Here is a 22,706-nt window from a genome sequence, read left to right as displayed (position 1 = left end):
TTTCCAGTAGTTGTGGTGTCAATATTCCAGTCCATGGGTCAATACCTAGGCTCAGGTACTTTTCAGAGCTACCATGTTCAATCATATTGAGGGGAGTGCTGTTAATCGTCCATGAAGGACAGTCATTGATCATATATGAATTTTCCATAGGTTTGATGTAAAAGCCATGGTGCTTCTCCCCCTTGTGTCTTGACACCAGTTAGGTTACAACAGACCTCCAAAATTCCAGTATTTGTCTGCATTCCTTCCCATGATCTGCTTAGCAGTACCAAGTCATCTGCAAAAGCCGTAGTTGTTATATTTTTTGAGCAATGTTGGAACCCACATCCTTCCTCCTCGAAGTTACGCAGCAGGGGGTCCACAGATAAGTTAAATAAAATTGGAGACATTGGATCACCCTGTTCTACACCAGTCCAAATCCCAGTGTGAGCCAACTGTTCATTCTTCAGGTCAATACAGCTGTATTTAATACCAAAGTTGCACTTGCGTTATAACCTGCTGTTGCATGGTTGCTGCAAACAGGTTTCAAGCACATACACACATTTAACATTCCGTATGTATTTTTCAAGTGTTATTTTAGAAAGCATCACATTTTCAGAAGTCATCCTGATGACAGCAATGTGAAAAATATTAAAGAATTTTTCTTTCTCAAGTGTATATGGTGTGCTTTGCCTCAGTGCCCATTATTTTCTAATGGATCCTTACTTAGTGTCTTGTCAAGTCTATTTAGAAAGGGATTAGCAATTTACAGGAATTACAAGCCTCAGTGTAGAATACATAATGAGTCTTACATTTCTTCCAGCCAGTCAGGGTTTTTCCTTTTGTCATTTCTAGACAGCTTTTATTCAGTTAAACATGTTGAATTGCAAGGTGTGATTTCATCTTCCCTGATAGGGAGCAGGGCTATTAAACTAGCGGTTAGAGAGGAATTTTTCTGGGGAACTGGCTTGATTCGTAAGAGAAATGAGAATTGTTATGAGAAAGGGATTACGAAATCCTTGGGGGTAGAGAGAAGCTTAGAAGGGGAAATACATGTGACTGCAGTTGAGGATATCAAGTTTTGAGTAAGAATTTGATCTTAATCTTGAAAACCATGCTGTAATGTTTTTAGCTGAGGCTTTTGGGGGTAAACTGAATTGTAAAAGTGCCATTCAGTTACCTGTTAATCATAGTAATCTTAGACTGTAAAAAAATGAAGTTTTTATGTATTTTTTTAAACTTGCATACTTGGCCAGTTTTGTGGGGTTTTTAATAGCTGGCAGACTGTGGGCTCCCCCAAAAGCATCAGGGTTTGTTCAGGAGGTACTACTCCGAGGGTCCTGAGCACTGTGGGCGACAGTCAAAGTCCTGAAGAGGCAGTGCTGTCTTCCTCCACTGGTTTGCCTAAGGCACTTTTGGAACAGTTAACTCTGAATTTCAGTGCGAGAAGAAGTATAGCAGTGTGAGAAAAGCAGTGGACAGAACAATATGCGGTGAAGTGGGATGGGCAGTAGCTGAACTTTGAGGGTCTCACATCTGTGACTGTACCTGAAACTCAGAGTCATGTTGAAGGATTTACCTGTTAGTGGGATGTCAGTAGAAACTACAGTGTAAACAGTAACAGTAGTTAAGATTTATTCATTTCTAAGTGGTGTAAGTGCCACTGTTGGTGAACAAAGTCCCCTTGTCATAATGACAGAGGTGAGTCCAACAGGCACTAGTTCAACATCCTGATTGATTCCACATACTCTCTGGGAGTTGATTTAGTAAGTGAGTCTTTTCCTGAGACTGATTTCAGAGGGCTTTAAAACTGTTTCATGGGTTTTTATATCAACATGGGTGGCACTGTACTTTACTTACATGTGAGCTGGGCTTGGTTTTCAGTTCAAGGGGGAACTTAAAATTTCCTTCCTTTTCCCATTCATGTGTAAAAGAACAAGTGTTAGCAATTTATTCACAACTAGTGGCATTAGGTATATGTAAAGGTACATATGTAAGATTTCCCGCTAACATCAGGTGACTGGCTCTTGGATAAGCATGGTAGGTGTTTCACTAGGGCTATTACTGATTTGTTTCTAGTGGCATTGAGTTCTCCGTGCTTTAACTTGTATATGAATGCGTACTGTATACTGAGTGCATGCTGAGGCTGACTAACTGGTGGTTGCTTGGTGCACTAAGCTTTTTGTTGTAACAATAATCTATATTAAAAAGTAGGGAGGGGAAAGAGCCAAACTGACACTATGTCATTACTTGTTCTGAGTAATATGTAATATCAGTAGGGCTGTGCTTTTATAATAGTAGTTGGACAAAGTGTCAAAGATTTGAGATGAAGAGGGAGTGCAAAGGAATAACAAGAGCTGCCGTAGTGAACTTTACTTGGAGTAGGGTGACTAATTGAATAAATTGATGCAAAAAAGTAATAAAAGGTCACTGGTTAAGCTGAGTCAATTTTTATACGAGTAGACATACTGCATCGTCTTCTTGCTGCATTCAAAATGGAAAAGCCTTTGAAGAGACCTCCTAAAGGCCATCTGCTACAGAAGCTCATGTAGCACAGCTTTGTTGAGCTGCTCAGAATCATAAAGTCGGCTGAAGAGACCGATCACGTAAAAGTAAGTAAGAAAACAGACACACACACTCTCTTAACTGTTGTGGAAGGAAAAGAAGGAGACCTAGACCTTACGTTTAGAAGCACTGTGAAGGATACGCTATGCAAAAAACCATTTCTGGGATGTGTCTGCTTCATATTTGAGTGGTTATGGTATGTTTTTCTTTCTCCTGCAGTGGAAGTAGTTGGGGGCCAGATAGAGGCAAACTGAGCATCCAGACTTCTCACTTGAATAATACAGAGTTTATCTGCCTCTTTGCCTCACCACAAACTCCAAGAAACTGAAGTTTGTGCTCTTGTATATACCCAGTTAATTGGTTTTTAAATAAATCAACTGCACAAAAATAAATGTTTCTTCATCTGTTTTGTAGTTGGGGACACAGAGGGAATGAACTTAAGTGACATACCCAAAACCCAACAGGTCAGTGTCTGGGTGAGATCTGTGGGGCTCTGAGCTCCATCTCTCTCCTATATAACTGCTTTCACAGACCTCCTCTGGATTTAGGTTAGAGAATGACTCCTTGGGAAAAGCTCAGAAGATAATTTTGTACAAAATAATCCATGGAGGTGCAGTTCTCAGAATTATTTTCAAGTGCTTACAGAGAAATTCTTCTGTCACCAGAATGACTTTTTGTTCTAAGTTTCTTTTGCACATCTCAGTGCCTAACTGCAGTTGAGTGACACACTTAAAAAAAGAAATGTGGTGGGTCTCTAATGTGATTTACCTCTAGTTACTCTGTTTCCTAAATTCCACGTGTGTAACAGGGTTATCAGTAATATATAACATATCTGCTGATAGCTAAAGAGAGAGGGAAATAGATGAAAAACCAGTCCCAACCCTTAGAGACCAGAAACCACCTTACCTACTGAAGTCATTCAATAGGAGGAGTCATGAATTGCAGAAGCTTGAATACAGCTTTGCTTTCTGCTTCCTACTCTACATGTCACTTACTTCATTAGTGGCATTCAATTAGTTAGAACTCTAGCATACTGTACTTGATTTGCCACTTGTCTGTGGATATTACATATTGCTTTTCTCCATTTCAACATGCTGAAATTGTGTTTCTTCATCTGTTTGATATACTGGGTGGAATCAGGTAAGAACCATTAGCTTATTCTTTGTGATGTAGTCTCTCTGCTTTATTCAAGCATTAAAAATGAGTATTCCTTCATTTAAATTGGCCAAAAGATTAAATCTTGTGAATTATGCCTAATGGAGCAGACAACTAGTAAGGAGAATTTGATCACTTTGAAACTGAGATGTAAGTTTTCATTTTAAAGTAAATAGAACAAAGCCTGATACTTTATCTCTGCTTGTACTTTGCACAGAGACACACACAGGTATGTGCACTTTGTACGAAGTAGAAAGGTAATTGTGAACTAGTTTTAACGTATTAACGTAAGTTTATTGCGTATTGCTGATTTGATAGGTTGACAGGTTTTCCAGTTACGCCTTAAATAGTAAAATTTAGTTGTAAAAAAATCAGTGTGCACTTAAGATTTTCTCCTTTTCAACCACAGAAGATAGATACAACACTTACAAACGTACACGGGAAAGTTAAAATTGTATGTTGACTGAGTCAAACTGCGTATGTAACTGCATAACACCTAACTGTATGTTCTGACTGTACAGAAAAGTGTATGTGAGTACTCCCACAAGTGTGCATGAAGGGCAGCTGGGTATTCCTTCCAGTAATCAGTCAGAAATAGGAGTTTGAAAAAACTTCCCTTAATGACTCCTCGCTAAAGAATTCAAAGTACGAAATCTATTTATAGTATTTACTAATTCCACAGTAAAGAAATATTCTTTTCTCTATTTACTTTTCAAAGAATAATTGCTGTCATTTCACAGTCATAAGTAAATGAGTTGTTTCCCTTTGAAATTTCCCAGCTAGAAAATAGGTTTCATCAGTTAAAATAATTTCCTTGTGACAGATTTCTTACTCCCATGAACCAGACTGTGTCTCTGTTTTATGTCACTGTCATTCCACTGACTTTAGAAAAATTAATTCTTATTTCTGCCAATCAAATGATGAGAAATCAAAACATAAACTGATATGGAGGAACGCTTCAACATTTACAACATCTTAGCATGAATCTTTTCTATGTTAGAAATGTAGGAGTGAATTATAAGGATCAATGATTAAACTTGGATTTAAGAACAGTATTAGGCAAAAATGAGAGTTTCGTGTTCTAGCTTTGAATCTGAATAGCAAAAATGTAATCAAGTGGCTGTTATTGTTTAGCTTTGTACATGATGTTTGTGTAATAGAATTTCTATTCTAGTTTTATTGTCATATATCATTATATGAAATCTAGAGATTAAATGTGACACATTCTATTAGCATCTCAGTATCATGTCACATGTATGACATTTTACCAGGTTCTTGAATACTGTTTTCATTAAATTCAAGGCAACTGCAGCTGAACAGCTCTTAATTTCGGAACTACTTCTTGGATAAGTCTCAGCAATGAAACTGAGTTGCCTTCCTGTATCACTAGTTAGTTAATAACCTGTCCAGTAATCGCACTAAAAGTTACATTATTCAGTGTCTAAATGAGGAGAACTCTGATACTTATTTTGAAATATAGGTAATTCTGACTTTTCCCACATGTAATAATTGTAGCTATTGTCATCTATGATAAGGTGATGTTGGGCATGAAACTTTGGACAATTTGAAACAGGAAGTTTCAGGCCATTTCTAACACTCTGTAACTTCAACCTTGCTCTGCTTTGCAAATATCTATTATTTTTTGTGATGTCCAGTCCAGAAGTAACTGGTCTAGTCATCGCAGGCCTAGGCGTGATTGGTCTAGTTGCCTAAGTGAGTTAGTGTCTTTACCACATCTTTGCTGCGTCTTAAGTGCTGTAATTCACATTGTTTAGCTTTGTTTAGATCTGCACTATAGTATCAAATAATTTTTCAGATACCTTGTAACTCCCAAGCACTTGCCCTTCACAGCTTTATATACTGGTGAGGGCCCTGCGGATGCGGTGGATTCAGTTCTACCTGCTAGCTGCTTGTTGGGAAAAAGAGAAGAGCTAGAACTGCCTTTCCTATAAGCCAAAAATTCTGAGAAATTCAAGTTACATTTTTTATTAGTTTTTAGGAACTGAGTAGGCACTATTCTTCCTATTTTTGCTTCCTAGAAGTTGACTGAGTTTTGTTTTACAAAGTTCTTACTGACAGGAAAATTGAGAATGGTGCCGTCAATATCAGACAAAAGCCTTGTGTAAAGTAGCGTAACCCACTAGAAGTCAAGAGGCGGGCCCAAATTTCTTTGGCCATAAGCCAGCTGACACCATGGCGAAGGTGAAGATACCATACAGAAGAACTGTGACAGGCGTCAGCGTTGTACCCAGAATCCTGAAGTGGCTTATCCACACAATGTGACCTCAGCAGCCAAAGGATACTTTTTAAAGCATTAACTTTTGATGTGGATAAGCACATGGGAAAAATCAGGTCTTTTTAGACCCTTTTGAAAATCTCCATCCTCTTGTTGATCCTGGCTGATCTACAGCTTAACCTTGTATACCATAACTGTCCGAGTATAAAAAAGGTAAATACCACTGTTTTTCTTGTGCCATTATGTACATTGACGTCACAGGTTCTTATTTTTTCAAACTCAGGACAAGATCCTTTGTTTTTTCTTTCTCTGTTCCTTGGTAAGGGTGTCCTTATAGTGATCCAAAACTAGGGAAGGGTTCTGGGTCATCCCATACTGTCAGGCAACTGTTTCTTATTGCTAGATCAAACAATAAGGCCTAAGGATTGGCAACTTTGACACCCTGGCCAAAAGAGGAAGAAACAACCACAATGGTCTTCCTGTTTATACAACACACACTAGTTGTGAAAAAATTCTGACAACCTAAATTTGATGGTTAAACAAAGGATCTTATCAATGCTGACTACTAATTTGTATTTGTTATGGAGAAAATATATTCTTCATGAACAATTAATTTGGTATTTGAAGGGTTCAGAGGAGCACAGTGGTGTCTGTGGAGTCATTAGTTAAACTGTGGCTCCTCGTTGTTCAGTGCATGTTCTGACACCTCATTCCAAAGGTCTGGCGTGAAGAAAATGAAAGTTCTTCCATTTTAGTGGAAAAATGTGGAAAGAAAAGCGAAGAGGTGGTATTTCAGGTGGTGTAACACATCAGATGACTGTCTGATATTTTAATCTTTTTCAGATGAGGTGAAAAAATGTCCTGAATTTACAGATCTTAATATAGGCAATGCTTTGTCTGGAACAGAACTCCAAGTGCAGCTACTGCTATACACAAGGGGAAATCCATATTGTTCCGAGAGACTCATTGAACACAATGTTACTGCATCTGAGTACCTTAATACCTCCAAGAAAATTGTCTTTGTTATTCATGGCTTCAGACCAACAGGATCTCCACCAGTATGGCTAGGTGACATAAAGGAGCTTTTACTGTCTTCAGAGGATATTAATCTCATCATAGTTGACTGGAATCGTGGTGCTACAACTGTGAATTACGTAACTGCTGTTGAAAACTGCAGAAAAGTTGCAGAAATACTGAAGAACTATGTTGACCAGATGCTGGTAAGGCAGAGACTTGCACCTGTTCTGAATAAGTTTAAATAGCATAGTTTGAGTGGGAATGGATATTTAAAATATATCTAAAAAGAAGCCCAGTGAACAATATCAAATGACATTTCTTTACCAAAGTATTTACTAAATTTGCATGCAGTTATTATTGAATATCTTTAACTTCACCTGAGTTCTTATTTCTCTTTCACTGAAGTATGCCTGAGAGGGCATCTGGTTTCTTTAGCCAGCTGGAAGTTTTAAGTCTTCTGGGAAGAGTGAGTGCACCAGTGGGGAGGTGAAGTGAGAGATGTTCAAATAATATGCAGGATTAAAATTTTAAAAAGGCATTGCACTACTCTTTTTACTATTAAACTACTATAATTAAAGATTTTAAATGAAGGCAGGTGTGCATTTGGCAGTATTATTCAGCAGTTCTGTGGCATAAGTCTTTGTTAATGGTATTATGTTTTTAATTTATTTTATTGGAAGGATAAGGCAGGGGGAGAATTTTTTTTTCTTAGTCTATAGTTTTGGTTCATCTTTCTTGTATCTGGTAAATGTCTTCCTGTTCCCTCCCCTGCTCCCCTTCTAACTAGTGTGACATTTTGGAAGAAATGAGACTCAAGCTTCCTTTTTACATTTTTCTAGTCAAACAATTTCCTAATTACTACACTATTTAACTAGTACAGAATGACAAACTGAAAAAAACTTTGTAATTTCCATTTGTTTTTAAAGTTAGAAATTTAGAGGTACAATTTAGAGTATTGACAAAAAGTGAAAACTAAATCAGTCTACTGATGCCTGTTCTGTTAACCGTGTGTGTGGTTGTGGCTCTGTTTTCTTTTTCCCTGATAGGTGGATGGAATTTCTCTTGACTCTATGTATATGATTGGAGTTAGTCTTGGGGCTCATATAGCTGGTCTTGTTGGCCAGAAGTATAATGGCAAACTTGGCAGAATTACAGGTAAATCTTTTAATCCCAATCTACATATTCTAATCTACTTTGTATTGTTGTCGTAACTGTGAATCAGAAATATCGACAAATGAGAACTGACTTTTTAGTAACATACACGAGGAAAAATGTATCCCTGATAGAAGTTCAGAACATTGTGAAAGTCTGCCTTCAGGACATAAATTACAGCTGAAATTTTCCAACCTGCTTACCTCTAGTCTTTCAAATGACAATTGAATGCTACATCCAAATGCCACTTAAGTTAAATGATATGCTACCCAAGTTTCTGCCTAGTTGATGGAGCAAGTCAGGTCCCTCTGAAGGGAAGTTCAAAAGCTCTTGGTCAGACCACAGGAATCAGGCACAAGGCTTTAGTTTCAGTTTCAGCCATCTGAACATGGTGTAGGCTTTAGTACAGTGAGCTGTCTCATACAGGGAGCTTGAATCAGGTGTGCAACCTGTGTATGGATACTGCAAATTTTGCCTCATACTTGTTTACATTGTCAGCATTGCCATCTTCAGGAGAGGTGCGGTGAACCCTCATGTGGGTACATCTTTCAGGACTGCACAAAGTTTAGGATTAACTTTTAGATGCTGGAATCCACGGTGCTAATTTGAGTGCATGGGCTCCAGATACTTCTTGTGGTAAAAGAGCAAAACTCACTGCAGCTAGCATGTTGAGAAGGAAGCTGACTAAGCTAACTATCAGAAAAGGTGCTAAGAGGAGAAGGAGGAGGATTTAAGAGAGCAGCTGTTTTCAGGCTGAAAGAAAGCAGTATACCTCTCCTTGAGATTCATAGCTCCAAACCTTCTCTTCAGAGTACTTAAGTAATTTTTCTCAAAACGTAAGAGGAGCCAGTAGCCAGCCTTAAGAAAAGGAATTAGAGACTCCTCCCCTTTTCATACAGTAATCTGGAAGTCAGGACATTTTCTAAGACTGTGATAGGCTCCAGCTATATTCCTTTTATTAAGTATACTCATTTCTGCTTTACAAAATTCCCTAGAGTTTGTTGGCATTACTGGTTGGCAACAGACTTGATTGCAGTGCTAGGCTAGCACGTCTGTGTCTTCTCTGTACAATAACTGGGAGCTAGTAGATCTATGTAATTTCTGAACTCAGATGCCCACAGGTAAATGGAATTATATGAAATGTTTCAATCACCTTCTTAAAATTACAGATATCGATGAATAAAGGCAAAGATTGAGTAGTCCAAATACACAAGGCTCATAACCTGTTCTGTGAGTTTTGATACTTTTTCTTTCAAACAAGTGGAGCCAGTGGCCCAAACTGATGTTGGGAAAATGAGATGTAAAAAAAAAAAAGACAAAGAAAAAGATATTTTCTTCTTCACTGTTTGGAGGTTTCAGAAATATAAAACTTACTAGTGGACTAAAACAATTACCTTTGTCACCTGGGGTACTATGCATGTGTATTCCTCTCATTCCATGATCCTCTGTGGTAGTTTGGGTCTTGCTTATCTTGACCTTGAGAGAGAACCTTCCTAGACTAGTTCTTAAAGCCAGTTAAACCATAATACAAATTTGGATGATCCAAGGTCATACACTGTCCTTGGCTGTCAGTCAAGGAAAATGTAATTAGGAGCCAGTTAAGTGTAGAAATCCATCTTTGCTGCTTTTTCTTTTCCCCTCTGTCTATGCTTTTGTTGTCAAGAAAATAGGAGCAGAGCAAACCTCAGCTAACAATTTTGCTTTCCTGTGAGGGACATTACCATCTTGAAAATGATTAGGCTTCAGGGCTGCACAACAATAATTCCCTATCCTTAAAATTAATGAGAATACAGAGTGTTTGAATTTTAAATACTTTGCCAAATCTCCTCCTCCTTGATATAAAGTGCTTTTTATGGATCTCAGTTGGAATCTCTTTTGTCATAGTTGAATTTTGATTTGAGTATAAAATTTCCAAACCTCCTTCAGGTGCAAATGTGGTCAAAAATTAGTATTTCACTTAGTTGTATATAACAGTTGTTTTTCTATAAGTAATTTCAACACCAAATGATAAAATGATTGAGGCATGTTTGAAATTGTCTCTATCCAAGATGTCTTCACCTTGTGTTCTGGTGGTGAGAGTAGTTATATTGTGCATTTCGTTTTTATGAAGTACGTAATAGGTATGGGAAAAAGGAGAAAATTAATTCTCCAGATTTGATCCCTAATGCTGTTGGTTTATAATTTATCTGAGGAACTGGGAGATGAGCACAAGTAGTTAGGGAGAGCAAGAAATTCAAAGATATGGGTTGATGAGTCTTGTGTTAGGAACCATTGCTTTGCTTAGGAAGTTGAAGAATGGAAACTTGAGAATTGTGTTCATTTTTGTTTTGATTATTATTCCAGGAAAATGAAGAGTCATTGATGAATAATGCTGAAATGCCAGTCTTGTATATATCTGTAGAATACGTAATATTCTGTAGAATTTGTAATACTACTGGATACTACCCAGGATTTGTAATACTACTGTTATTTTCATTTAGGTCTTGATCCAGCGGGCCCTTTGTTCACTCGAGAACCACCAGAGGGGAGACTGGATCGTACTGATGCACAATTTGTTGATGTAATCCATTCAGATACTGATGGTAATAACATAGCCTTAACTTTCCTATTTCAACTCAAGTAAAGGCAGGAAAGCAAAAGAGAAGGGATAAGCTATTTCAGTAACATCCAAATAGTGCTGCAGAAGTATATTTTTTGTTATCAGGTGGATTCCTGTGCTGTTGCTTTCTAACAATATCTATACTTTTGAAATCATACTGTATCTTGTTATGCCTATTCATCAAGAAATTGAAATTCAACTTTGCTAATGACTTAAGCAGTGATGGGCTGTTTGTTCAGTTCTGACATGAGTAGCCTTGTTATTGAGTGAGGTTTCATGGCTGAACCTGGAACTATTGAAATAACTTTTATGTCCAACAGCTAACTGAAGGCACATGTAGATAACCAGTCATGAGTCCATTTAATGTCACACAAAAGTAGCGATTACACCACTGTCATTTATATCTTGTTTGTTACAGTATATTCCTTCTGAATATGAAAAAACCAATTCTGCACATTGAATAAAGCATGCCTATTGTATTAATTTATGATACTGCTATTTGCAAAATAGTTTAGCATAAACATCCTTCTGCTGTGCTAGTGTGTATAAACATAGAGATTGTAAGCACGTGATTATCACTGAATTAGTCCCTTCTGAGACAGCCAGTCTCAGCTGTATCACATTAATACACTACAGATTCACTGCTTAAAATTCTAAATCACATTATTGTAAGGTTAAAATGAAGAACATTGTAAAGTCTGCTTCACCGATGCTATAATCTCGTTTAATTTTTTTCTTAAATCCATAAGTAAACCTTTCAAACCTACCATACTTGTCCCATTATTCGTGTAGTTTCATATCAGTTTCTTTAATAATATTCAAAATTAAGCATTTTACTACACAAATTTATATGTGAAGCTGTAAAATACCAATTTTTGTAATGTTCCAATTATGTGAATAAAGATAATGTGTGGTAAAAAAGAAGGTAGTTCAGACTGAGCTAAATTTTGCTCATGGTCTTTCATAGGACAGATACAGATTTTTCTACTTTGATATACTGCTTATATTAGTGTAGCTCAGAATCCAATGTCATGGGCAAAAAATGGAATATCTTACTCTAATGAAAATTACATCAGGAAAAAATTTTGGTTGCTGGAGAGAACATGAATGTCATAAATTTCTTTGTGCAAATAATGTCTCAGCTACAGCACTGAATAGTTGCTTCTGTTCTTTCCTTTTTCTTTTGTGGCAGTAGGAATCTTACATAAATTTGTATACATTTGTGTACAGCATTTTACATGCATATAATTTTCTTAAAAAGAAAAACCCACAGATTTCAACTCATAACATGACTCCCATTTACAGAATGAAAGAACAGTATAATTTGAAAAAAATGTTAAGACCTTCATGTTATTTTGTAATGAATGTAATGATAAATAATTGACTGCATAATTCTGTTTATGTTTTTTTGATTCATGATGTTTTTACTTTAGCACTAGGTTTCAAGAAACCTTTAGGAACCATTGATTTCTATCCAAATGGAGGAACGGATCAGCCTGGTTGTCCACAAACATTATTTGGTGGTAAATAAAAATCTGTTCAATAAATGAGAAAAGAGTTTAAGATCAAATCAAAAAAGGTTAAAGTGAATTCGGTGGACACTGCACATATTTGGTAATATGGGAGCTGAGGGCATTGTATTCTTTCTTTTCCATCCCTACTCAGCAAATGAGAAATAACAGACATTTGACATCTTTTTTTTTTTTTTTAATAAAGATCTTCCTATAAGCATACATATTCCACCATACCATTATTACTGGTATGATGGAATTATTATATATGCAATCTGCATATAGTGATCATCATTCTTCTGTATTTATATATGGCTAGGAATGGGGGAAGATGTTTGTGTCCAAGTGGTTGGGACAGAATCACTTGCATATGACGTGGAAGGCAAGGCTTTCAAGTCTTCACTGTGTCTTAGGTTCCTCCTGGTTGGCAGTGATGAACTAGGATTTGAACAGGTCTTCTAGGCTCTAGGATGAAATCAGGTTTATGACATGATCTTCTGCTGCCTCCATAAATCTTAGGCAGGGTTGCTGCCCATTGTTTTTGTTTTCTCTTTTTGGATATGTTAATGTCTGTCTGTGTTTCTATTACTAATCTGCACAGTGCTGCTAGGAATTAGAGCTGCTGCAAAAGCATAGGACTTCCACTTGTGTGTCTGTGAGTACAGGAGAATCCCTTAAGACTCAGGATCATCTTGATCTGTACAGTTCTCATAGTTTGTATTGCTAGGAGAGGAAGGAATTTATTACCCCCTAAAAATAGAGAAAAGAATCTGTGAAGTATTCCTAATGGTAATTTTTCTGCCAAAATGTTCTACACTGGATGCAACAAGGCAAATTTCAACTCAGACTCGTGCCTTATAACAAAAAATTCTGTAAATTTGTTAGGATTTAGTAGACTATTTCTTACATATAAAACCCTGTAGACTTTTCTCTGTACCTGTAATATCCAAAATAGTCCTCAATTTGTTCTTGTGTGTGTGCATCCATGTTTTACACTTGGTGGTCAACTAACCAGAGAATAAGAGCATGGCTAACTAAGAATGACTCAGGTAAATGGGATTATTTTGATAACACCTTTTCATTCATGAAGAAAAAGGATTACATATTCTTTGTGTATTTCATTTTTTCTTTCCTGAAGGAATTAATTATTTTAAGTGTGACCATCAAAGATCTGTCTTCCTCTTCTTATCATCTTTGAAAAGAAGGTGTGACATAATAACATATCCTTGTGACTCTTACTTGGATTACAAGAGAGGAAAATGTGTTGATTGTGAAGCTTTCCAGCCAATGTCCTGTCCAGTACTGGGTAAGCATTATATCTGCTCTGGGCTGGCTGAGGTTTTCTGGGAAATCCAGACCAGCTCTTTCTGGGCCTACTCCAGAGATCGGTAGTATTGTGTTAAGGGTTCTGTAGCGATTGAGCACGTGCAGAGCTGCATAGTGTTTAAAGTAGTTTAAACTTTAGGGTTTTGTCTGCTTTATAGTTATCTGTTAGACACAGGTGCTGAACGTTCCTAATCTTTGATCATTATGCTTTCCAGTCTGAAATGGATTCACAGTGTATTTCTTTCTACAGAGAAGCTGCTTGTACTTAGTTCATTACTTTAGGTTTTCACAGTGTGTTATCATCCCTAGAGTACCTCTGGTTTTTATTTAAGAGTAATAATGTTTATAGCAACTTCATGGTTTCTCTGGCTCTTCTTTTGGAATCAAGCTTTTATTTGGAGGCGTTTTTAGTTGTTTGGGCATTTATTGCTTTTAGAGAGGATCTGGAGACTGTTTGAAAAGAGCTATAATAGTGTGAGCATTTTCTAGTTGGTGGGGTTCTCTTAAGAATGGAATTTTTAAAATATTTAATTAGAAGTTAACTTTCAATTTGTACCTTGTCTTTTTTACTTCCTTATATTAGGATGTACACCCTAATTTTATTAGTTAAATCAGGTTTGAAGAAAAAGCATGGATAGACATATCTCTATGCTATTTTATAATAAAACCCAATCAACAGGGCCTTATAGTAAAGGGGAAAGACTCCAGGACTTCCCCAGCATGGTTATTAGCCATGCCTGATGCACTTACACAGAAAGCCTGAGCTAGAGGTGGAGAAATATTTGACCAGTCATCTGCCACCTTTTTTTTTTTTTTTTAATAACCATAAAACCTATGAGGAAATTGCAGGCAGCTGAATCTGGGAACTGAGAGAAGCAGCATCATCCTTATACTGCAGACTTTCCTGTCTGCTACCTTGCAGTGGCAGCTCTGCAGCCTGGAACTAGCACTTGTTGTCTAGTCGAGGTAAAGAAATCAAGAAGGAGAGAATAGCATCAGCCATTTTAGAAACAAGGACTATTATCAAGCCCCAAAGACAATAAGCATAGAATTGGATAAACCAAAAGTTCTTTCTACATTATATCCATAAGTTTAGGAGGTTCACAGATTATCTAACATTTTATTAAATAATATCTACAATTATAGACTAAAGGGTTTAAAAATATTTGCTGTAATTATTCAAAAAAGAAAGGAAGAAATTTTACCTAATGTGAAACTGTCCTGTAACTGATCTGTGCAAATATGTGGGCTACTTTTTTGGGTTTGTTTTTATTACCTCTGCAGGAGTTTATAAGTACTATTTTTTGGAGTTAGTACTCTAGACTAGCTTCCAACTATTACATTATGACAATTTTAGGGATACTAATATATTAGAAGAATGAAATACTTGCATACTACATTCTATTATACTCAGGAGATTCCTGCATTTTCCAAGTCAATTTACTTTCTCAAGGAAGATTTAAGAAAATTAAAGCCAAATCTGTCACTTCGGCTGAGTTTCTTTTGTGTAATTATACGTGTATCATGATTTTGCTAAATGTCTGAAATGAAATATTTAAACTTTGGATTTCAGGTTATTATGCTGATAGATGGAAAAAACTGTTAATCTCAAAGAGTTCACCAATAAAAGCTTATTTTGATACCTCGGACCAAGACCCATTCTGCAGTGAGTGACTGAATATGTACATAACAAACTTTTTGAAATGTTATGGCTGGTTTTTGTTAGCTGATCTGGAGTGAAAGCATGTTAAAAGTAGAAAGTTATTGTTAGCTGCTGTGTAAAATAGTGCAATAAACCATGAGCTAAGTGTCAGTTCACAGACTGGAGGAAGAAGAATGATTGTGGCAGAAGGGTAAGCAATACATGAACTGAGAAAACAATGTGGCTTTAAAAGTAATGGAATGGACTACTAAGAGGAAGAACAAAACCAGAAAATGAGAATCAAGTGACAGGGAAAATGCTGGACTGAGAGAACGTGCTTAGATGGGATCATTGCTGCTATTTTCAGAGAGCACAAATGGGAAGCAAGACTGCTCTGGGTGGGGGACAAAAAGGAGACACCTCTATGTTCCACCTCAGGAGGAGAGCACCCCACAATCAACTAAAGCTACTCCAGCTTTTAAAAGTCCATGTCTCTCTAGGAGTAAAACAGTGGAGGGAAAAGTTAGCTGACTGTTTCAGGGTTATACTCTATGGGAATGAGTTCTCATGGCATGGGCTTTAGCTGCAGCACTTTGGATATCTACTTATCCATGTAGAGGTCCAGTTTGGATTCTCATACAATTTCTGGTTTTATTAACAGACTTTATCACCATAAACAAATGTTAGCATGCTCTTCTAATGGCTTATGTTCAAGGTTCTTTGATTTGGGGTATGGGGATAGGTTTACAGGGAATTCAAGTGAAATCAGGTTTTCACATTAGCTTTTTCCATCATCTTGGCAAGTTTTGTGACCAGGGACTGAATATCTCTTTTTATAGTGGTAATCATGTTTACTTACATCACTGTTTCTTCCAAAGGGCCAAGGAGAGGTTAACGAAGATGTGATGGATTTTACATAAAATAACTCTTATTCTCAGTGGTGTTTCGGCTCAACCCAAACTGGCTACCACTGTTCCCCCCTGCTCCTGTCTGCTTGGGCTTTGCTCTTCCGTGCTCTCAAGTCTGCACAGGCCACTAGGTCTTTCTCCTCATTCATTCTTCTGGCAGAAAGATACGGCTTTGCTTTCACTCTCACACATGTTAAAATCTGAGCATTCAGAAAAAAATCCAACCAGGCAGAATCCTTATGATGGAAAGAGTACATTGCAGAAGGAAAAGATTATGTATAGTGTTCTGGGATGGGGATGGTAGAAGGGAGAAAAGGGGGAGAAAATTACCAAACATAGGAGGAGACACATGGAGAGGAATAAGAGGTGTTGTAATGACAGCATAAATTTAAGGGAAAATACGCAAAGTCAAGAAGAAGAATGAGTCTACTAAGCAAGTCTCAAAACGAGGGTATTTATTAACTAAAGCTGTATTTTAATTCTTAGATATTTGAAAACATGAGGAAATAGAATTAAACAAGAGGTCTTAAAACTAAGTGAAACTGTAAACCTGAGCAGGATAAGTTTTTCATGTGGGCTTGGTCTTTTAGAAGAGAATGTTAAAAAGTAATGTGGGAAAAAAAAAAACCCCGACGTTTCCTTACTTGGTGAGTAGGAAAGCTGTGTTTGCTCTGGGTAGCCCTAGCATGGTTACAATACTGGTGATGGTTACAGAAGTGTGGTAGAAGGCCAGGTCAGGGTTTCCGAGGACACAGTGGAGCAGGTCAGCTCCGTGCCTGTGCATGGAGGGTGCCAGCCCCAGGTACCCAGCCTGTTTTCCTGAGGCCATGGGCCCTCCAGGGGAGGGGAAGAAAGGCTGAAGCATGGGAAAGCAATCAAATCCATCTCCTCTTCCTTGAACTTCCCCATGCAGTTTTTCTAGTATCCACACAGAAGTTTTGGCAGGTAGACTTCTCTGAGGGAAGGGTGCCTGGAGGACCTGTGCTGCTGCACCTGCTCAGGCTGGGCAAGCAAGGCATGGGAATAATGTCTCACTTCATCTTTTACCACCTGATTAATCTGGTCACCTAGCTAACTGCCCACTTTGCCTATACATAAAGTTTGTGCTAATGATGTTCTTCCTCATTCCCTGCCAATGTACCGCAGCTGTTTTCTGGACATGTCACTTTTGTGGGTAACATGATGGTGTAGCTACACTAATAGCTCAAATATCCCCTCTTTGCAGAGCTTGCCAAAACCTGAAGGTGCTAGATAGCGCTTGATTTTGCAGTTTTTCCTTAGGCAGGTCAAAATCTTCATGCTAATTCTGATGGTAGCTTTCTGATGGAAATCCTTTCCATGTAAGAACTGGAGGAAATGGTGCACTACTTACACAGAACTCCAGGACATAGCCATTTGGTAGAAGCTAATTTTTGTCAATAGCCTTCTTATTCTGCTTTGACTTGGTAACTTGTAAGTAAAGGGTCACTATTCCTAGCATCACCAGTGAATACTTTTAACAGGGTGATAGCAACAACTGTATCCTGTTGAGGTCATTCTTTAAATCTTGTTATTTCCTATTCCTTTCTGCAGTGTATAACTACTTACTGGATATTACTACCTGGAATAAAGGCATTAGGAGAGGTTTCATTAAAGTTAAAATAACAGATTATGCTGGAAACATAGTAGAATCAGTGATGAATAGGTATGTTGTACTTTGTCTCTAAATCTTTTTTATCACTTTATAGGACTAATTTTCTGAGTTTCCTAAACCTTTTAACTTGTTAATTTGTAAGTCAAAAAAATATCATGAGGTTGTTAAGACTTGGCCATGGCTCCTTTCCCTGTATATGGCTCAGTGTCAGAGGCAATGCTCCTCACACTGAAATGATCCTCTCTCCATTTATGAACTAGCCCAGGTCCTTGCATGGTACTGGTTTGAATCCACTTCTAAGTGTCTTTGTTCTGAGTGCTCAAAATCAATATGTCTTGCAAGATTTCTGGTTTTAATAATAATGCTTAACAATAATGAATATTACTCATCTAACAAAACCCTGATTAGAAATAATGTTTTTCTTTAGTGAAGCTTCAACATTTCAGCAATATAAAAGAGTCAAAATGCTAACTGGATTTTACCGAGACCTTGACAGCATATCAAAAATTTCCCTGACCTTTACTACGAAGACTTTAATAGGCCCAAAACACAAGCTTAGGATTCTCCAGATGAGGCTGAAATCTCTTAATAATCCAGAAAGGTAAGTTTTTGTCATGTATCAAAGTTGTGTATCAACAAAACTGCTCAGGATGTGTATTTCCCTCTATTGATTTTTTAAATCACGTATCCCTAAATGCATGAATATCCTTCTCATCCTACCTAGGATCAAATTTATCACAGGGAAGAACTGCTCTGTACATTAACATTTAGTGCACATCACCCCTGTGCATGCAGAAGTCACGTGTGCTGCTTGTTACAGCAGGCTGCTGCTGCTGTCTGGTCACAACCGGTTTTCAAGGACCACTTATGTAGACCAGCCTGACTTACATCTGCATGCTTAAGTTCTCTTCCAGAAGATAAATTTTATTATGCACTTCTCTGATGTTAATCATGTGTCCATCCACATCTTTTCACACTCAGATATGAAATGGAGCACTTCAGCTACTTGTGTGACTGGAATAGGTTTTTTGGTCTTGTTGTTGAAGGTAAAGACCTTCCAAGACCAAAATATAGTCTATGCTTGTCTAGATTTAAAATGAAATCACCTGCATTTTTTGATAATTAAGTGTTGTTACTAAGCTTTTATTAATTATTTCTGGTTTTAAATACTTCAACAGTATTACCGTATGTTCATTTTTTAGATCTCCAGAGTTACTTGTACAATAGCACTAGCAATTAAATTTTACATTTGCATCTTGTGAAAATAACATATTACATGGAATAAGTAAGAAACATCCAGGAGCAGCAAGAGTATTTTAGAGTTGTTAATGTTTATTTGCTTTATATGAATGGCAGATTCAACAAAGTCAGAATTTAAAATAAAACCTAATAATGGTTATCAAATAAGTAATGAGTGGGAATAATATTACAATATGAGTAAATTTTAAGTCAGTATATTTTGTTAAATTGAGAAATAACATTTAAGGCTTTTTAATTTGGTATATGATAATAGTGTAGTAGGAATTGGGTATGATACTTTGTAAAAATTATGAAACCTTGTTAAAATAATCTATTTCATATTGCCTGGGAAAGAGGAGGAGGTGGGCGGTAGAGACTTAGGAAGAAACAGAACGCTTGGCAATCAAAATAGTACTTCAGAATGTATATGCATTAGACTTTATTAACATATTGAAAGCCATAAGTCTCAAGCTCTCAGGTGAACCGACATGATTTTATGTAAAAGCATTTGGTGATAAGAGATAGTCAAGGCTCTAAATCATATTGCAATTTTTTTCCTCAACCCAGCGGTGATAAATCAGAAGATACATTTCATGCAAGTGTTCAGGATTTTTTCAGATAATGATCTAGCAGATAAGGAGGATTTTCAGTGAACAGCCCTTATTGGTTTTGAGTTTTCATTCCTGTTACTCAGACTCTTGTTAGTTTTAAAGTAAGATGCACTTGATTTGCTTTAATATAGGATCCACTGAAGTCCTTCATGCAGAGCCTCATCACATGGCAGTCATATAGGCACATCAGGTACTTTTAGATAGCAATGGAAAATAGTGTATTGAATCAGCATGTGAAGGTAATTTAAATGCAGATGTTACAACACTGTTGGGTGGTATAATTACATAATTGCTCATTGTAATTATAACTATATTTACCTTATTTAGTTACATATAATTACAACAATTACTTGAATACAGGATAATCAACTAGAAACTACATTAAAAATATTCAAATTATTCATATAACAAAGTAGTGGGTGAAAAACAGGGGACAGGTGCAAGGATAAAAACAATAGGAGTCTCAGTCTCCCCAGATCTGGGTTAGTAGCAGGCAGTGGGATGGGACTTTGGGGAATATCACTGACAATTGTCTACTGGGCTGGTCCATTGTTCACACAGGTGGTGTGTGAATGTGGGAGTGTTAAAAGGTACATATAATTTTCAGACTCTGGTCTCTGAGATAAATCATTCCTACTCACCCATAAAGCCAGAAAGGTTTCCTATCTTGTGTGTGTCCAGGTGTCAGTTCTCCCAAAAAGCTTTTGAAACTGTCAGTCAATTCAAACTCAGCTGATGGGGACAGTGAATGTGTCAAAGCTACTTAGCCCAGCAACCTTTGGTTTTTTTCACCAAAACTAGAACAGGAGTAATAAAAAAGACAACCTTATTAATACCTCTACCGAACAAGAATGTGTGGCATGCATTTGCTTTTTAGTAGAAAGCAGAGAAGCCACATGTGGTCAGGGATTATGAAAGCCTCACCTAACAAAAAAATGATTTGTGTTTTGCTCCTGTCGATGAACTGGACAACCTACTCCTCACTCAGGGCTACTCTCCTATAAGGCATTCCTGGTACTCAATAATCACAAGATTAGATGGATTGCACTTCAAATGAGATACATGATACATGTGTGGGAACCATGTGTTTTTATTTCTAGTATTCATCATTATGGTTTCTCTAATGCAAATACTGAAATATTTTTCTATTAATGTTAATGTTAACTTTTGTGTTGTGTACATCTTTTTCTACTTTTGTAGGCTGCAGCTGTGCAGATATGATTTTGTACTGATGGAGAACACCGAACTGACCTTCAAACCTATCCCTTGCCCAGAGAGGGGTATGTGAAGAGAGAGCTTCTACTAACTTAATTTCTCGTAGAGCAGTGACATTTTGATTCTTCCTCGGGATAAAGACTTCAATGAGAAAGAAAATGAGATAACTTAGATGTATTTTCAAGAGTCTACCTGGCAATATGCATTACTTGCTTCGAGTGCCTTAGGGTGAAATGAATGGAAAAGTTCAGATATCCATGTATTTGGGAAATTTGAATAAAGTAGATGTATTGTGGTGGAGAACATGCAATGGTCTATTCACTATTATTTGTTAGCGGTGAAGCGACTGCTGAATTAAATATGAATTATCTGCATAATCCTGGCACATTATTTGTCAAGTCATACATATATTTAATTATTTATTATTTGTAATGGCTTTTACATGGAAACATAATTATCTGTCTACTAAGTGAATTTAATATGCTGTACATGTAATCTACAGATCTAATACACAGCAGTTTTGCTGTGCTGTGTTCATTGGATAAATGAATTCACATTTTCTCATTATATAATGTCTCAGTCTGAGAACTGGAGCAACAAGATTTGTGAGCACATATGTAAATTTGCTATATAAATCAATTATTTTTATGCTCATTGTAGATGAATATTATTGCCACCATTCAGATTTTTTTTGTATTAAAGCTATGGACAGGGCAGCAATGTTTTGGATATGAAGTAATTCTAAAGTGTATTCTGAAGAGAATGACTTAGAGATGAAATAAATGCATTTTCATTCTGTTTCTGTTTGGGCCTCCTGGAATTAGAGCTGCTGCTCAGGTTGAGATTGATGTCAGATTTTCACCTATTGGAACTGAGCAGGAATAAGCCCTGCATAAAAATTTCTTCCTCCAGTTCAGGAAAAGGTTTTCCAATGCCAGATTGCCTTTCCTGATGCTACTGATTGAAGATCAGATATGTGTATTTTTCTTCCTTAAGGGTTGCCTTATGTATTTAACTCTGGTTTCTTGTGTAAATGTGTCCTATGCCCATGTTGTCCTTTTCCTTTCTTTCCTACGACCCCACTGTCCCTGCTCTTGTCACCAATACTTGGTTGAACCTTTTAACCATATTCACCTGAATGTCAATGGAGTGGGATGTCCAAAACCTATGAATTGTAAGTTTTATTGAAAGTCAACAGCTGGGTTAGAAGGAAGATGGAAGATAGTGTCCCAAGGAAGGGAAAGCAAGTTATAACTTCGCTCTTTTCATTACAAGAGGCAGCTCCGGCATGCTGGTCAGTATGTGCGAAGCTCTGAACCAGCCATCACACGTGCTTTTACTTCTCTAGACACAACAAAAACATACAGAACTGTGGACAGACTTGGTCATGGACTGACTTTTAAAAAAATATTACTTATTTTATAGAAATGATAATTACATTCCATAGGATTTCTCAGGTGGTGACTTTCTCAGCTTTATCATTTTACTGTATACTGCTTTGTTCCTTTCCTCTGGAGGAATCAGTAGAGATACACAGGAAAAGACATTTTTGTCTGCTTATATGCATGTGTGTGGAGGGGTGTGGGTTTTTTTTAATTTCTCCTCTCTTTTTTTTTTTAAAAAAACTGCTGTTATTCTGCTTGTTTTCATTCTGCAGATTTTTGTCCAGTCTTGCTCTCATCAATCCTAGTTTCCCCTTTAGAGGTCTCTGAGCCTCCTTCCTTTTATCACCTTGCTTCCAAATACCTCTTTTAAATCATTTTAAAAAAGCATAAAAGGTAATCAATGTTTCCTTTTAATGTTGCTTTATACAATTTCTCTAAAGTTTTATATTTTTATATGTTTAAAAAAATATTTTTTAATCTTTTATATTCTCACTTTTTTTTTTTCATTGATTTTATGTCCTGCTGAGAAGAAC

General features: G+C 36.9%; 1 protein-coding gene across 1 annotated transcript; it reads left to right on the top strand.

The window, feature by feature from the left end:
• Nucleotides 1–3,248: 3,248 nt before the first annotated feature.
• LIPI (lipase I) lies at nt 3,249–21,586 on the top strand. Its single transcript, XM_074813518.1, has 10 exons — nt 3,249–3,684; nt 6,779–7,155; nt 7,999–8,107; nt 10,585–10,686; nt 12,137–12,226; nt 13,353–13,520; nt 15,114–15,206; nt 17,663–17,774; nt 18,151–18,324; nt 20,774–21,586. Exons 1-10 carry the CDS (start codon nt 3,636–3,638, stop codon nt 20,859–20,861), a joined length of 1,362 nt encoding a protein of 453 aa, XP_074669619.1. The 5' UTR covers nt 3,249–3,635; the 3' UTR covers nt 20,862–21,586.
• Nucleotides 21,587–22,706: the final 1,120 nt, after the last annotated feature.

The sequence above is a fragment of the Strix aluco genome, chromosome 2 (assembly GCF_031877795.1).
Source record: "Strix aluco isolate bStrAlu1 chromosome 2, bStrAlu1.hap1, whole genome shotgun sequence".
NCBI lineage: Eukaryota > Metazoa > Chordata > Aves > Strigiformes > Strigidae > Strix > Strix aluco.
This window is presented reverse-complemented; position numbering and strand designations above follow the sequence as displayed.

Bases quoted from the DNA above. Each gene is read 5' to 3' on its own strand.
- LIPI (XM_074813518.1), top strand. From the start codon at position 3,636: ATGCTGAAATTGTGTTTCTTCATCTGTTTGATATACTGGGTGGAATCA. The intron at 13,521-15,113 runs GTAAGCATTATA...TTTGGATTTCAG, and splicing joins AATGTCCTGTCCAGTACTGG to GTTATTATGCTGATAGATGG. The intron at 17,775-18,150 runs GTATGTTGTACT...GTTTTTCTTTAG, and splicing joins GTAGAATCAGTGATGAATAG to TGAAGCTTCAACATTTCAGC.